General features: G+C 38.1%; 1 protein-coding gene across 1 annotated transcript in view; it reads right to left on the bottom strand.

Moving 5' to 3' along the window:
* The window catches only part of LOC149284250 (sushi, von Willebrand factor type A, EGF and pentraxin domain-containing protein 1-like), a gene marked incomplete at its 5' end in the record, with an annotated part of 99793 nt that overhangs the window by 74459 nt on the left and 6740 nt on the right, over window positions 1–18594 (bottom strand). Inside the window, 4 exons of the mRNA XM_089496931.1 lie at window positions 1163–1360; window positions 1853–2032; window positions 5274–5453; window positions 7539–7697. Of these exons, the coding sequence (XP_089353057.1) occupies window positions 1163–1360; window positions 1853–2032; window positions 5274–5453; window positions 7539–7697 (717 nt within the window). The remainder of the gene's footprint in view (window positions 1–1162; window positions 1361–1852; window positions 2033–5273; window positions 5454–7538; window positions 7698–18594) is intronic.

Genomic DNA, 18594 nt, shown 5'->3' with positions numbered 1-18594 from the left:
TCAGACCCATTTTTTCACCACATGTGTCAACCGGTAAAGTGATGACCACTGTAGCAGGCACACCAAAGGTTATGAAACTCCGTTCAAAGCAGTTTAAAGCAGAAACATCTGCCTTGATGAAATAAAACCTTCCATGTGTCTTAGGGCTGTTTAGATCTCACATAAATTTGAAGTCAGGTAATTTGTAAATATCATTCTAAGGAATGCCTGGTTAATTATTAACATGCTTGATGTAAAATGCCACTCTAAAACTGTCATTAGTGGAGAAATAAAAAAGTCCATTAGTTACAGGTGAATACATCAGATTACTAGATGCTTTCTCTATTGCACAGGTTAGAAAGCACTAAAGGTACCCACGCATGTAGAGGTCATGAAGGGACTCCATTGCCTACTAGATTGCTATCTGTTCCCTATCGAGGCCTTGAAACCAGGGATAACAGCAGGCCAACACCATTGTCACAACTATAAACATAGATATTTAAAGTCAGGGTGGAACAACACGCAGCTATTATCTCCTTCATCTCAAGTTCAATATGAATTCAGAGATTCTATATTACAGTCAGGGGACTACTAGAGTCTGCTCTGCTCCAATAGTAAGCCAAATGAGAAGTGAGGGCGCTGGCAAGCAGTTGGGTTGAGGCATGGGTAAGCTATCCCACGTATTCATTTGGCTGCTGTTGTATAGATGACTAATGAGTTTGTAATCAGTTACATAGCTACAAAATGATTTATGTCATAAGACCACAATTAGAGATTCTGTTTAAAAAACTCTATTGCAAAAATGATGTCATCTCTGTCTTCTCTTAGTTCTGGTTTTATTTATTTTTTATTTTTCTTCTCCACTAATCCCTTATCTCCTATATCTGCCCTTGTATTGCCTGTTAAAATAATAATAATTTGTTGTATATATAAGTTAAATTCATTATCATAATAGGACCAGGGCACTTTACACCAAAATTATAAGCCAAATTATATACTTTCCAAAATCCCTGCTAGGACAATAACATTATTCTACCTTCACTCAGTGTACTGTGTTATTATTTGTATAGATGAAATAAAACATGACAAAACTTCATACATGTAAGTACCTTCATGAAAAGGTACTTATTTCTCTTCTCAAAAGCTCTTTTCAAATTAAATGTTTTACTTATATTTCATTTACCTTTGCACGTGGCTTTTTGAACATCTTCGCTCCATTTTCCATCCCCAATGCATTTCACTTCATGACTGATGCCAAATAACAAGAAACCTTTTTGACATCTCAAGTGGCAAGTAGATCCAAATACAGCTGGTTCTTGTCCACAATTTAGGGGTAATATTAGAACATTTTTTGGTTTCGTTAAACTGGAACAATGGATCTCTGCTCAAAACACAATTAATATGATGGCGATGTTAAAACGATCAGGAACTACAAATCAAATTACATATGTTTCTCATATGCTTCTCCGAAAAGCCATTAGATTGTGTTAGCTAAGGTCCTTCTGAACTATAAGCTCACAAGAGCAGGACCATTTTCTCCCAACGAGCGGTAATTTTTCTACAGTCAATTTTTAATATTATTGTTAATTTTTAATCTCCCCTTTTGTAATTGTGCTACATAACAATAATAATGATATTAATAGGTTCGTCCATGTCTAAAATAAAACATAGGACCAAAAAGACAACAGAGCCCATTCTCAGGTTTGTACCTGAGTGCGGCCTGCAAGAGAACGGGTAAGAGACCAAAGAAAGTTAAAACACCACTTGTTAAAAAAAAACTGATCATGGAAACACTGACCCTGTGGCAAAAAACACAAAATTACCCCTCCCTATCATCCACTGCAGAAGTAAAAAGGCGACATCATGAACATACCTTTACAGTGAGGTTCTCTAGAATCCCATTGTGAATTTCCTTGACAATAGAGTCTGGAACTTCCTTCCAACCTATATCCCTCATTACAAGTCACAGAGCACACAGTTCCATATGATATATCACCTCCTGAACAGTTTACTCTACCGTGCTCAATTGTATGAAGTTTTGGACATGTCTTCACTACAAAAAAATAATATATGTATATTTAGATATATATTGTGAGTGTGACACAAAATAGAAAACAATAATGCAAACATGTTTTAATTATAAAAAAATATAAATATGTATATGTACGTGTGTCACGAAAGTGTTTAATTTATACCTTTGCAAGATTAAGTAAATCCTGGATTTCATAATAATTATAAAAATAAACAAGAATTCTTTGAGGGGAAAAAAGACTAGTATTAGATGACTGGTGGCTGGATGCACCACCAGTCCTTACCAGTGCTTATGGCGCTGCATAACCTGAAGCATTTCAAAATCTGATCTTATAGTTATCCTGCCATCCCCTCTGTCCACAAATCCTGACATCTCTATTACTGTTGAAAACTCCCCACCCAACTAATTGACAAAGGCCTTGACTCTGCTCTCTCCATCATCCCTTACATCCAGTCTCTTACCAAATCCTCCTGCCTTAACCTGAAAAACATTTCCCGGATTTGTCCATTCTTCACACAAGAAACAACCAAAATACTAATCCACTCTCTTGTCATATCCCGCCTGGATTATTGCAACTCCCTACTAACTGGTCTCCCTCTCTCCCACCGTTGATCACTCTAATCCATCCTCAACACTGCAGCTAGATTAAATTTCAACTCTGTTACTGTTCCTTATCTGCTGCTCCACGGTGCCAATTCCTCCACTGGCTCCCCATACCCTCCAGAATTAAATTCAAACTCCTGACCTAAGAGCCCTTAACAACCCTGCACCCACTACATCTGTACCATCTTATCCAAATACACCACTAACCGTCCTCTTCGTTTTTCTCATGACCTCTTTTCTCCCGTCATTACCTCATGCCAGTCCTGTATTCAGGATTTCACTCATGCTGTAACCCTTATGTGGAATTCTCTACCTCATTCAGTTAAACCTTCTCCCTCATACCCAAAGCTCTGAAATCCCACCTTTTAGAAGCCATCTCAATATCCAACAATCTCTACAGATCATCCCTATCCAAGCAGCCCTCTCATACTGTTTCACTTCCTCATCAATCCCCGACTAGATTGTGAGCTGGCAAGAGCAGGGCCCTCTTTTCCTTTTGTACCAGTTTGTTATTGTGTTTGATTTTAAATTATTTACTGACTCCGTTGTAACAGTGCTACGGAATCTGCTGGCGCTATAAAAATAAACGCAATATTATTATTATTAATAATTATTATTATTAGTATGTTATCACATACTGTTCTTTGCTACTTTCTGCCACCAAAGGATGGGGCAGGCTCAAACCCTCCAAAACAATAAGGGAAATGACAAATCCATAATTTTGCAATGACTAGTTCACACATACTACAGCTGAGTTTAATTTACATTTATTATTTATAATATTCTTTTTACTTGTTGCAACTTAAAATCATATTAAGATATTACCGTATTTGCTCGATTATAAGTTGACCCTGATTATAAGATGACCCCCCAAAATCTGAATATTAATTTATGAAAAAAAGAAAAAGCCTGAATATAAGCCGACCCTATAGGAAAAAAGTTTTACCAGTAAATGTTAATTCATGTAAACTATGTGAACAATTTTTTTTTAATAAAGGCTATGATTGAGAAAAATATTTTGTTTTTATTTCTTTTTTTTTTCAACCTGCCCCCCCAGTTATGCACATCTGCCCCCTGGCTTCCCATTCTGCCCCAGAAATGCCTTATACCCCCTATATGCCACTGTGCCCCATGATATGCCCTTTAACCCTCTAAACGCCACTGTGCCCCATGATATGCCTTTTGACCCCCTATGTGCCACTCTGCCTCCAGAATTGCCTTATACCCCTATATGCCACTCTGGCATTTAGGGGGTTAAAAGGCATATTATGAGGCAGAGTGGCATTTAGGGAGGTATAAGGCATTTCAGGAGGCAGAGTGGCGTATAGAGGGTTAAAAGGCATTTCTGGAGGCAGAGTGGCATTAAGGGGGTTAAAAGGCATTTCACCGAGCACGGGGAACTCTCATCTCTGACAGCCTGGGAAGGTATGCGCGATGGACGCTGCTAACCGCACCTCCTCTGGGCTGCAGCAGAAGTTGTGTACGCGAATTGCGTAGAGCTCTACACGCTGTCCCGGCTACACACCAGGGACTCAGAAGCACCGGTAAGTGTGTGGGGGGGTGGAGACAGGAGGATCCAGGTCCCCTGCATCGCTGCGGGGGATCTGGATCTTAGTCTCATAGTCAGACCTAGTTGAGGTCTGATTATAAGACGACCCCGATTATAAGACGAGGGGTATTTTTCAGAGCATTTGCGCTGGAAAAAAACATTGTCTTATAATCGAGCAAATACGGTAATCTTCTATGAAGAAAAAGTGTTATATTCCACCAGTGGTCTGTGTTTGGTCATGAAGATTAGGTGGCATCTAGCTAAAATATCTACTGCTTGTATGAAGAAGGTATTTACACTGTGCTGATAATTAAAGTTACACCATAATTAAAGTTAAAAATACACCTTAAATACCTGGAAAACTATAATGTCCAAACCTCTAGCGCCATATAAAAAATCTTTTAAGGTTAATTCTGGTAGCAAAGAAGGCATAATAAGAACTCATAATAACAATAATATGCATCAAGTATTCATATACACATGTATCTTATCTTTAACATAGTAATTGGAGTAATAATTACACATCTTAAAAGCTCAGAGGCATATTATGATTTTAATGGAGGGTATATCCTATTTTTAAACATTATATCCCTTGGATGCCACAGAGCTATGTGAAATAAAGTACAAATGTTGTTTAGTTAAAAGCCAGTTTAATTAACATATCATTTCTTCTGGAAAAGATACAACTATACCAACGTTATCTCTGTAAAAGCTCTCTGGTGTTCTAGATTTTGGCAAATGCATACAAGGGATATCCTCCAGATGTTAAGAGGGAAATTATAAAATTGTTAACAAAACAGCTTTAGGCAAGTAGATTACTTCCGATATCCATCAAAACCTTTTTAGTACAAATAAAGCTTTTTTCCTCATTTGATAAGAGGATAAATGACACATGCTGTTTTGTTAACCTAAATACATCTCAGACTCCCATTCTCATTTACTGAAGGCCCTTTTGTAGTTGAGGGTCAGTGGGTTAATAGGAAGTATGTTTTGCTTTTTGAACCTGATTGTCCATTCAACTGGTAATCATTACTTGAACATTACTAGACACTGAATAAATATAGCTACTGCACAGCAACGGGAAGAATCGTCTATTCATAGTTGACTTACCTCGGCAGGTTGCCTGGGATCCTGACCACAGTCCATTTGGTTGACAAAGCCGAATGCTACTTCCAACTAACTCAAACCCCGTCTTGCATCGGATTCCACATGCAGCATCAAAGTGATTGTTACAGCTGTTCTGGACAAAATAGCCATTCTCAGGGGGCAGTAGTTCTGGACAGTGGACAACTAATGATGATATAAAACCAAATGTTATTGAAAAGTAATGTGCAATCCCATTAAAGCAAATTTGATGTATAAGTATAATTGTAATAAATCTTCATACTTAATTGTTACCATACTGCCTAGCAGATATTTTTTAAAGATGGAAAAACATTTGACAATTCATAAGATTGCATACCTGGTTCCTGTTCATTTTTCACAGGTATCTGTACCATGCTTCTAGATATTTAACCAGTGTAATGTACATATGGGAGCTTCCCAGATCTCCTGCTTCTTAAAGGAGAAATAATTGAGTTAATTTGCTAAGGTGATGGGGTAGCCACATGTATGGGAAGGCTAAGATCAGTATAGGTCATGGACAGGACTAAACAGCAATCCCTCACCTGTAGATCACACAGCAATGACCCAGAAGCTAGGTAATCACCCCTTATTTTCAAAGCCAACGGGTAAAATATGGAGAATTCCCAAGCATGTTTGTATGATACTGCATATACTATGTACTTGTTTTTGCATTAAGTAATTACAAGGTATAGTAGGCTGCTCAAATATCTCCATTTTAATGACACTGCCCACTGCCCTCCTAGAAGTCACCCAAATTTTGACCCTTTATATGATTTTTTTTTGTGTCAAATTTTCCAAACTGTACACCCCCGAGCAGAATGTCTGTATTGACAAATTAGTTCTTTTGTTCAAAGCCAGACTCCATTTCAAATAGTAGTTTCCCACAAAGTAGTCTAGGAATGGGGTGAGAATTTCTAAGCTTTATGAAAGTGTAACGAGACATACGGTCTCATTTAGGATCTACAAGGAGAAGGACAGCCAAGATCACCCTGACTCCCTAACCACAAGTAGAAAGATAGTGCTACTCAAATTCTTATTTCATTTTGGCACCTCAGTTGGTGTCTGAAAGAACAGTCTGAAAGAACCCCCAAAAAGTAGAGTTCGCCAAGCAAAGGAATTTCTTTATTTGGGGGGGTGCTAAAGAGGCCCTAGTGAGGCATAGGGTCACTAAAGCAAAATGTGAACATTTCATATTTGAACGGTTATGAAAACCAAAACAAACCTATACATGTGGGATACTTCTGTAATCTGATGAGATGAGATTCAGCTAAAAAATTTGGTTGAGTTTCTCTGCCATGTAACTTGTGCAAAACTTCCTAAGCAACATAGAAGTTTGACATAGAAAATTCTAAGCAACACCGAAGTCTTACTTAAAAAAGTCTAAGCAACACAGAAGTGTTGATGAAAAGAGCACAAGAAATTATTTATAAGGCCAACTTTGGCAGTGACTGGTGGCCAAACAGCTGCATGAAATGCTCCTGATGAAATATCTTGGGTTGTCTGCTTTACAGAAATAAATATTTTTATGAGGGTATTTTTGGGTTTCTTTGTTCAAAATTAGAGCTCGAAACCCAGCATACCAAATGTTACAATCCAACAGTTTTAAAACAGTAATTTAACTGTAACTGCTGGGTAAGTATGGAAACTCTATATAAATGAGGTATTTCCAAAATCAGCAAACCTCCATTGTTAGATATTTTCTGGCAACTTAACTAAAATATGATTTACAATATATATATATATATATATATATATATATATATAGGGTAGTAGAAGTATTATTAAACACTCATCTACAGACACCAGACAATCCAGAAGGCTTGTTTTTCCCTCAGAAATCTCATGGTGCTTTCTGAGGGAAAAACAAGCCTTCTGGCTTGTTTGGTGTCTGTAGATGAGTGTTTAATAATACTTCTACTACCCCTTAAATTTAAGTGGAAGGGTTTCCATAACCTTTTACCCACCATAACATCTGTAATGGTATATATATATATATATATATATATATATATATATATATATATATATATATATATATATATATATATATATATATATATATATATATATATATATATATTTGAAAAATGTGTTTTTTTCCTACTGTTTTGTAGGTTAAACAAAATTTCTTGACTAAAGATGTAACTATGGTATCAAAAGAAAGTTCACAGGAAAGAGGAATACTGGTTGGACCGACATTTGGCAAAAATACATAAGGTTAAGATGATGTAGTGAAAAAGCATATCTGACCTTTGCAGACCTCACCACTCTGTTCATACCCCTCCTTGCAGAAGCAGTCATCAATGGATGTGCTCCCCGGCAGGGAGGTGTGATTTGGATCAGGACACGGAATGCAAGTGCTCACTCCTCCTGGAGAACCTTCAGGCTTGTATGTTCCCGATGGACATGCTAAGAAATAGAAAACAGTGGTTACCCAATGTTAGTCAAGAAAGAAATATCAACAATAATTCATACGACAAGAGATACCATATGAGCAGAAAATTCTATCATATATGTACCTGTTCCTGTGGGAAATATTACTCTTACATGCTATGGATTTTTGCCTGTTTAATGGCAAAAGCAAACTAAACTTTGAGACTGAAAGAGTACCTTCTTCCCATCTCTTTTCTCTACGTGACTCTATATCTAGTCCTGCTCTTTCTTACGGTGGCCTTTTTTTTACGTACTAAGGGCATTGGTATTAAATCAGAAGCTTAATTTGTTTTGTTCACTGTACATGTGTTTTGGCGCCAATTACAGTGTACCTAGGATTAGCCAAGTAAAACATTTCCAAAAGAGACTGTCTTGCAGTCAGGCTCCAGGAAATCAGACTCTTCCAAAAGGGAAGTGATAAAACCCCTTGACGCAACAGATGATTGCCGATCTTTGAAACCATTCAGAATTGTTCATTTATTAAACCAGCAATTTCAGATTTAGATGAGATATAGCACGAGTTGCAGTAATGATGATTAAGTAAGGTCTGTTAGATAAATAGCTTGGACTCTTCAAGGCTTATTTGTATGGTTTTTATACATGGGAATTATATTATCAGATAAAATAACATGGAACCAAAAACATGCTTTAAACACTAACACTGTACATCCACTTGTGCTCATACTTACATGAATGATCGGAGGCATTCAAAACCGAATGGACAATATGTTTCATGAAAATTGACTGGCATAGAATAGCATGGTACTTGAGTTAATAACCTTTACATAATGACCTGTTTCAGAAGGTTGTATGTGAAGATGAATGAGCATGAGCAGCCAAAACCATTTCAGCGGTATGGAACCTGCCCATCGGTGGCATATTTAGAAAATAAATTCCAGTTTATTGTAAGTCTTATGGCAAGACACCAGCATCATCTCTATAAAGAAGGACAGCTGTTCCTTGTTGTACAGAGCTGAAGGCAGTTAGCACTATATAAATATACTATATATAATATATAAAAGCTTCTTGCAATTGTGAAGCTAAACAATAAAGTGTATAACAATGTATGTATATGTTTTATTTCAAACCATTAAGCTTTTGTTTAATTGCAAATTATATATATATATATAATATATATATATAGATAGATAGATAGATGATAGATAGATAGATAGATAGATAGATAGATAGATAGATAGATAGATAGATATATGCATTAACAAAAGTGAGGACAGAGCTCTACAGAAAATATGGGGCAACAACTATACGATTGAGCTTTATACTGAATGTATGAATAATACAGATTATTATTGAAGAAAGGTGAAAACAGCGTGACAGAACAATTACTTAAGCTGAAAATAGTTACGTCACAAACTTGCCAGTTTAATACGCAAATATACATACCTAGGGACTTAATGGGTTTCACCTAGAGTATCTGAGTGAGGTCTTGCCTCCCTGGGACATCTTGTTAAAGTCTTCAATCTCTCTGACTGGGAAATTACCAATTACCATTTAAGGGGGGGGGTGGTATCAGGGAGCAGCCGTCCAGCCTCCTTATAGGAAGTGCCACGTCTGTGCATCAACAGCATTATTCATTGATTTTATAGCTCCCTGGGGCAGTCAGGGGAGATTTGCAGCTGTCCTGTCTAGACAGTCCTATCAAAACCAGGTTGTATGCCTTTGCACAGGTTCCACCAACTTCCTATCTCTCACTATCTACCTGGGAGCATACCTAGGAACTTCTGGGCTCCGGCTACCCTGGTGCCTGCCTTTGCCAGCACTGCCCACTGATGTTGGTGGGTGCTCCCACTGATGTTGGGGGTGTTGCCGCTGACATTGTGGGAAACACCCCCATTTAAAAGGGAAATGGGCGGGGAATGGGGCCTGTCAAGACACGGGGGGAGTCCCAGCAAGGGAGATTGTGAAAGCACATTGTGCAGACGTGCCGGCAGCGGAGGTTGTTTATGCTCGCATCGCCGCAACCGGTGAACGTCTGCACAATGCACTTAGACAATCTCCCGTGGCGGCGGAAGTGCCGGCACCAGAAGTTGAATACGCGTACTGCGTAGATGTCCCCCGCCGGCCCCGGGGAGTCTGTACTGGTAAGTCTAGGGGGGGGCACATCTTGGGGGCAGTGTGGCAGCATATCTCGGGGGGGATAGAGTCGCAGCATATCTCGCGGCGAATAGAGTGGCAGCATATCTCGGGGGCCACATCTTGGGGACAGAGTGGCAGCATATCTCCGGGTGGGACAGAGTGGCAGCATATCTGGGGTGGGCAGAGTGGCAGCTAATCTGTTCCACTAAGTGTTTTTTTTTTACTAAGAAAATCTTTTCTTTGAAAAAGCACCTAACTTTTAAAGTGCGGCCTATAATCGAGCCAATACGGTATATGGGCAGCAGTGTACAATACATAATGTGCTGTAAAGCTCCATGTGGTATTTTAGTAAAAGGACATTCAAATTCTGTACTCACTGCCTTCATCTCTGATTGAAGTCCAAGATCCTTGGCAAAAAATTATTTTATGTTTATAGGTTGACATTGTGGAATTTACCTACTGGCTAATTTCCTTGTAGAAAATTGGAAAGCTTCCTTGTAAGTAGATGCAAAAAGGTTTGGATATTTTAATCACATAAAATGAAGGCAGATGCTTTGCACTGCAGAAAACCAAGCAAGAGACTTGCTTTTGGTTCTTATTTTTATCTCATCCCATGTACGATGGCATTTGTATACTTTCTTAATGTACTTCCAAAATATTGCCACCATTGAAAATTGAATTAGAATAATCTTAAAATCCATCCTTAATAAAACACATTAACCAGCAGTATAATTAGCCCTAAATGGGTCAGTCTTAAAATAAAGCAGCTGGACTGCAGATAGCAATATTGTCTTTTGTTAAAGAACATTACATCATATATCGGAAATCTTAAATAAACATAATACTTTAGATAATGAAATGTTAAACGTTTCTGATCACTATAAAAAAAGAAGTTAGAAAAGGCGAATTTTTGGTATCTATTAATGAATTTACCAATAGTATACGGTGTATGTTCGTCAGTAAAACATACAGCTGTGCATTTACTCCTCTGCGTTACTCAAGAATCACGTAACCTTTGTGCCAACCCAGTGTGTCCAAGTATTAAGAACTGCATGTGTAGCTACATTCAATTGAAACATATATGAGTAAATGTTTATTTTTGGGCATTCAGACCACTATGAACATTGTTTGACAGCTATATTTAATAGCCTCCTGGTCCATGTGCCCCATAACAAACACACACAGTAACTCTATCAAAAACACTCAAATACACACTTACTCTAACATGCTAACTAGACACTATTACAGTATAACATGATGTCTTATTACATGACCCTACTGAGCTCAATCTCTGCCTGCCTGAATAATTAGCCCACCTATAGTTACCATCTGATTTTTTTTCTAAAAAGCCATAACATTGCCAATTAAGTGCAATGTGTCCTACAAAGGAATCATTACGTTGCTGTTTAGAACTGATTACCCTGTAATCACTTTCAATTTACAAATTATCAATATACAGCTGTGCTCAAAAGTTTGCATACCCTGGCAGAGGTCATAGCAGGCTAGATACTGAGCCATGGAGAGCAGAAAAAGAACTGTCAAAAAGACATGCGTAACAAGGTAATGGAAGTTTGTAAAGATGGTAAAGGATATAAAAAGATATCCAAAGCCTTAAAAATGCCAGTCAGTACTGTTCAATCACTTATTAAGAAGTAGAACATTTAGGGGAGGGATCTCTTGATACCAAGCCAAGGTCAGGTAGACCAAGAAAGATTTCAGCCACAGCTGCCAGAAGAATTGTCCTGGACACAAAGAAAAACCCACAGGTAACCTCAAGTAACAATACTTGAACAAAAATGAGATGTATGGTGGAAGTTGCCATAAAGAAGCCTTTACTGTGCCAATGCCACAAAACCACAAATGCCACATAACCACAAAAAACGGTTACAATATGCCCGCCAACACCTTGACACAACTCATAGGTTCTGGCACACTGTAATTTGGTGTGACGAGACCAAAATAGAGCTTTATGGTCCAGTAAGTTTAGATTTATATGGAGTCAAATATATATATATTTTTAATCATATTTCATTTACTGTCCTTCCAAAATGTGAGGTTATAAAAACACCTTTTTTAAGGGGCACGGTTCATATCAGTGCTTCCTAATTATTTACAAATTGCACTTTCCTGTCTTTGCATAACCCTGGTATTTTGTTAAAATCACAAGCATCTCAGAATAAGCCATTTACTTTGTACGTGAAGAAGAAACAAACCACAGGATAAATCTATTCTCTTTGTACAAACAGCCAAGCACATGGGTAGGATGCATTTTATCGTCTCAGGAAATAGAAGATACACACTGGCAAAGTTCATTCATACTAGTCTTGCAAAATCCCATGACAATATTCCGCTTACTTACAAGAAGTCGGACGCTTGAACCTGTGACCTAAGTGCTGGAATAGTGAACAGGCTTTACTGATATGCATTTCCAGTTAAATACGAATTTCCAGTTAGATATAAAATGTTTTACTTAAAGTGGAACAGACACCTAAAAATACATACATTGCATACCTTTAAGAAATGACATCACTATCTAGGTTATTATATATTATACCACATGTGCACAAGTCTGTTTATATTATTCACTCATAGGGTCTCCTAAAAGCAGGGAGGGCCAGGCCCGGACTGGCCTTCTGGCACACCTGGCAAATGGCGGTGAGCCACTGGCCATCCACGCTCCATACTTACCCGATCTGCTACAGCAACACCTATATCATCCCTCGAATGTGAGGGAAAGGGCAAATGCATACGGGGGGATTCTGCAGAAATTAATAAAATTTACACAAGGATGACATCACAAAAACTTAAGGGGACCTCTCACATGAGCATATGATGGCTTTTAGTTTTGATTTGTTTTGTTAAATGTCTGGTTAAGAAACAGCTGACCACTTTATTGTAATGTAAATGCTAGTCAGTATATTAATGTAAAGCTGTATGTAAAATCCCCGGAGAGTATGTAAAAACAAATATAATCTTTATTTTCCAGACATTTGCTAAGTTATAAAAGGTTTTCTTTTTTAAGAGCGCTGATAATTTTGCCACTAGTATACACGGCTGACATTATAGTCAAAATATCGTCTCGTTAATTATTTTGTTAATGCTGTTACAGAATATACAAGGGAAATTTAATCTGAACAAATACAAAGCATTAGATAAATTGTGAATAACATGGGTTTTATCCTTAACATGCAAAGATAAATCAAGAGTTAAATAAAAAGAACTATTCTGGTGCAAAACACGAACATTCCTGCTGATGGGGTCTCAGTTTCACACATGGCCACATTTTGAAACGGAATGCTATGGTATAATTTCAATTCGCCACACCAGTATAGTATAGGCAGTAAAGGTAAAATGGGTGGACGACGCTTCACCTGGCACTGAATCCTGCTTTGGACACAAGTAATGTTGAGATTGGCCAGAATCAACCGGCAAGGCAAACTTCTTCTGCATAAGGAAACCAACAACCTCTCAATTACCTCTCAGCCTCCTCAGGCTTTGTCACTACAGTATGGCTGAATCATTCTAGATACAAGTGAGCAAGGAGGTCCCCATCTGGACTATCCCCAAGACTAGATCCCCCGACGGGAGAACAACACAATCAAGAACTGACAGGAATTATAGCCTGCCCTTTGATGTATCCTGCTCTGGACTGTCTCAAGTTTTAGATAGTCTAGGCTGCCCTTGTGAGCAGGGTAAGACTGATGTGCCCATGGCGATTCTTTCTCTCTGTAATGGCACAAAAAGTATTTTTGTCAATCTCCTTTGAATATCTTTACATACTTGCAAAAATATTTTAGAATCGGTGGACAATGAAGATTCACTGTTGTGAATACAGAGCCTTTGGGATCTTTTTTATCTTTTTTTTTTTTTTAACATTTGTCAACTTTTTTACCTCCGTTTCATTGGATAGTGTTGCAACAAGGCTAAAGAAGCCCTTAGGTTCTGTAGACTCCCTCATAATTAGAGGGAACTGTTGATAATCTCATTAATGAGGACTGCCTTTTCAATTTATTTTCTTTTAAGAATTTGCTTCTCGCTCTTCTCACACTTATCTCCCTAATTGTTGATCACAGAGCTCTGTTGCCAGAGCTGCGGATCGCGCTAGTATGGGGAGCTGACTGACAGCAGCCCACTAGGCATTTGCCCAGTGTTCCAGATTGCCACTCTCGGCCAGCACAGGAGACTTTTACATTTACATTTAAATGAAGAGGCTGTGATTAGGGAAAGGAGAAGACTGATGATAAGTCATAGAGTAAAGTGTTTACCTTTACCCCCAGCATTTAAATTGATGCCAGTCCAGTTAAGTTGCTATTGAGTGTGCAGTTGAGTTAACGGTGGTGAATATGTAAATTAGACTGTCCAGCTCATGTGTGTTTACTATTGTAAACATGATTCAACCGACCCTCATCTTTAGTGATTTAACCCATAACTATCTGATTCTTCATTCCTAGGACTCACTGTAATATATGAAACTGGGTGAAATATTTTTGCTGCAGGGAGGTACAGCTATATAATAACATGAAAAAAATCCCAGACAACTTCCAAAAAATTAAAGAAAGCATTTAATTTCCACTGGGACTATATGCCTTGCATTTTTACACTTATTGTATGTTTATATACCATCATTATTAATGTACAGTATATTACAAAAGGAAATGTGATATGAACAGTTGATACAGTACATGATATATTCTCTAATAATAATAACACGTTATAAGGTCTACTACAGTACACAATATACCAACACTGACACTTTATGACTCAAATACTTCACTAAGCAGAAACATCTGCGGCCATTCATTGTTTTTCGCATTGCGATTGCGGGCAGAGGTCAAACCATTTTGAAAAACTAGGAACACGCACCAGCATAAACCAGTTAGTCAACCATGAGCTTGCATTTAAAGAGAAACATGTAATGCTTCTTAAATAATAAGAATTTATTTTGTGAAAAACAGGACTTGCTTTATCAAAACAATGCAGTTTTGTTTGTAAGAATTTATAAATTAACTCCAATGGGGATTCGAATTAAAATGCTATAAATGCACAGACTTTTAGGAAGCTTGGAAGAAATTCCTATAGGTTCCCATTTCACTTCCTACATAGAAGAAAAAAGATAAAGGCTGTTTGCTAGATAACAATTATTGCCATACTCTATCCAATTTAATAATTGTAATGACACTTTATTATTATGCTAGTTTTTCTGTGTCATAATTACATTTTTTCATAGCTATAGACATCACAAATGTTGAAAAACGGTAACCTTTAAAAATATATTCACTATAAACATTTTCACTGGGCCATTCGTATCAAATTAACATCATACATCACACGCTGCCACCAAGTCATACTAAAATAGTTTGGTTGATTCACTAAACTATGAGTGAATGTCAAAATAATATTCATTCTATAATATTCATTCTCTTGGGTCCTACCTAAGCGCCTTCAATGTCATTCGCCCAATTATCACCACAAAAGGTTTAGAAGTAACCATCTCTCAGGCTATAATCAACTAGTCACTTTCCCTACAGGGTGCAAACCTAACTCAAAAGTTGACCCTACAATCCTAAAAACACTCACTGCCATTAAGTTATATTTAAAGGGGGGACGCCTGACTTTTTTTTATATTGCTAGAATCGGATTAAAAATATGTTTCCAAAAACATTGTGTAATTTTCAAAAAAGTTCTAGTCTATGCATAATATAATGTTTTCAGCTGCATATGTCATTTTATGTGTTCTAGAACTATGATTCTAGAAATATTATATTAGCCCAATCTACTATACAAACACATATCTACTACACAAACACTCACTTATCATACTGTCTGTGGACAAAGATAGAATGGCTCAGTCCAAATTTTCCTGCCAGACACTCTGACTAATGAAAGTCTAAGGAGGAATAGACTCCATTACCATTGCCTTAAAGAATCAGTTAAGTGTGGTGTTTGAGCAAGGAAAGTCATTCAAAATATCACAACTGACAGCAATGGCAGCCTTAACGTCTACAGATAAAGAAAGTTTATTGGAATCAAATAAGCTAAAAAGCAGTTTACCGCAATGTATTTTATGCCGTAATCATGGGATTCCCTCTTTGAGGTCTTTAATATATCTAAGGAGGTTACAACCCACTGGACTATAATTTGATGTGTAAGCACAACTTAATAAATAATAATCAACAAAGCTATAAGAATCAGTAAAGGCTGTGGCGTATTTTGCCTTGAGCACTGCACTAGGCCTGATAGTGTCCTTACTGCAAAGTGCTGGGTTATGACGTCATATACTTGTGCACTGCATCTTAAAGGTACATCGTTCCATTGTGTAAATGGACTGGTTGGGAAGATCAAAGATCTTCCTTGTTACCAGCCTATTGAGCAGCCACATCGGTTTGAAGCAGGGGGGCTGCGGCCTCCTTGTACCTGCCGCCCTAGGCTACAATACATCACCGATTAAAAGGGCTATTTACCTCAGTGAAGCTGAGTTCATTGTCCGTTACCAAAACCTACACTACACTAACTTCCCCTGTGCGGAACATACTTCCTTTAATCCCCTCAGTTCATACATCTGAGGAGGACAGAACTCATCATCAAAGAGAAAGAGGGAAAATAATCGAAAAGATCTTGGTAACAGGAAGAAAAATCCACTTTTCCCACTGGTATGCACGGAATGTGGGTTTCTAATACATATATTTCATATTTTAAGCAGTTAATATATCTAAGTAACATAGTAACATAGTTCATAAGGTTGAAAAAAGACCAAAGTCCATCAAGTTCAACCTATATACATATTGTGTCCCTACTGTGTTGATCCAGAGGAAGGCAAAAAACCCTTATGAAGCAGATGCCAATTGCCCCATACCAGGGGGAAAATTCCTTCCCGACTCCAAATATGGCAATCAGAATAAATCCCTGGATCAACGTTCTGTCCCTATTAATCTAATATCCATAACTTGTAATATTATTGCTTTCAAGAAACACGTCCAGGCTCCTTTTGAACTCTTTTATTGAGTTTACCATCACCACTTCCTCTGGCAGAGAGTTCCATAATCTCACCGCTCTTACTGTAAAGAACCCCCGTCTGTGCTGGTGTAGAAACCTTCTTTCCTCCAGCCGTAGAGGATGTCCCCTTGTTATAGATACAGTCCTGGGTATAAATAGGTCCTGGGAGTGATCTCTGTACTGTCCCCTTATATATTTATACATAGTTATTAAGTCCCCCCTAAGCCGTCTTTTTTCCAAACTAAATAACCCCAATTCTGATAATCTTTCTGGGTACTGTAGTCCTCCCATTCCCCTTATTACTCTGGTTGCCCGTCTTTGAACCCTCTCCAGCTCCACTATATCTTTCTTGTACACTGGTGCCCAGTACTGTACACAGTATTCCATGTGTGGTCTGACTAGTGACTTGTACAGGGGTAGAATTATTTCCTTGTCGTGGGCATCTATGCCCCTTTTGATGCACCCCATGATTTTATTTGCCTTAGCAGCAGCTGCCTGACACTGGTCGCTACAGGTAAATTTACTGTTAACTAAAACTCCTAAGTCCTTTTCCATGTCAGTCGTCCCCAGTGTTTTCCCATTTAATACATATTGCCAGCCTGGATTTTTCTTCCCCATGTGCATAACCTTACATTTATCTGTGTTGAACCTCATCTGCCACATCCCAGCCCAAGCCTCCAACCTATGCAGATCCATTTGTAATCGTGCGCTGTCCTCTATTGTGTTAACCACGTTACAGAGCTTAGTATCGTCTGCAAAGATTGATACTTTACTATGCAATCCCTCTACAAGGTCATTAATAAATATATTAAAAAGAATAGGACCCAAAACTGACCCCTGTGGTACCCCACTAGCAACAGTCACCCACTCAGAGTATGTACCATTAATAACCACCCTCTGTTTCCTATCACTGAGCCAGTTACTTACCCACATACACACATTCTCCCCCAGCCCAAGCATTCTCATTTTATGTACGAGCCTTTTATGTGGCACCGTATCAAATGCTTTGGAAAAATCAAGATATACGACATCCAGCGATTCACCCCGATCCAGTCTTGAGCTCACCTCCTCATAAAAGCTGATCAGGTTAGTTTGACAGGACCGATCCCTTGTAAACCCATGCTGATATGGAGTCATACACTTATTTTCATTGAGATACTCCAAAATAGCATCTCTTAGGAAACCCTCAAACAGTTTACACACAACAGAAGTTAAACTAACAGGCCTATAATTCCCCGGGTCACTTTTTGTCCCCTTTTTGAATATTGGCACAACATTTGCTATGCGCCAGTCCTGGGGAACAGACCCTGTCACTATAGAGTCCTTGAATATTAGAAATAGGGGTCTGTCTATTACATTACTTAACTCCCTTAGAACGCGGGGGTGAATGCCATCTGGACCTGGTGATTTGTCTATTTTGATTTTTTTTAGGCGGCACTGCACTTCTTCCTGGGTTAGACAGGCGACATGTACTGGGGCATTTATCTCATCCTGCTGTATATTACCTGGCATTTCATTTTCCTCTGTGAATACAGCAGAGAAGAATATATTTAATAGATTAGCTTTTTCCTGATCCCCGTCTATAACTTCTCCCTCATTACTTTTTAAGGGGCCAACGCTTTCATTGTTAACCTTTTTACTATTTATATAGTTAAAGAACATTTTGGGGTTTGTTTTACTCTCTTTGGCAATGAGTCTTTCTGTCTCCAATTTTGCTGCTTTTATCTGATTTTTACATATTTTATTTTTTTCCCGATAGCTTTTTAGTGCTTCCTCACTGCCT

Source organism: Sceloporus occidentalis, unplaced genomic scaffold (genome assembly GCF_023333645.1).
Source record: "Sceloporus occidentalis isolate IW3139 unplaced genomic scaffold, rSceOcc1.0.p SCAF_96, whole genome shotgun sequence".
NCBI classification, from domain to species: domain Eukaryota; kingdom Metazoa; phylum Chordata; class Lepidosauria; order Squamata; family Phrynosomatidae; genus Sceloporus; species Sceloporus occidentalis.
The sequence above is the reverse complement of the archived record's forward strand: the minus strand, read 5'-3'. Positions and strand labels throughout refer to the sequence as shown.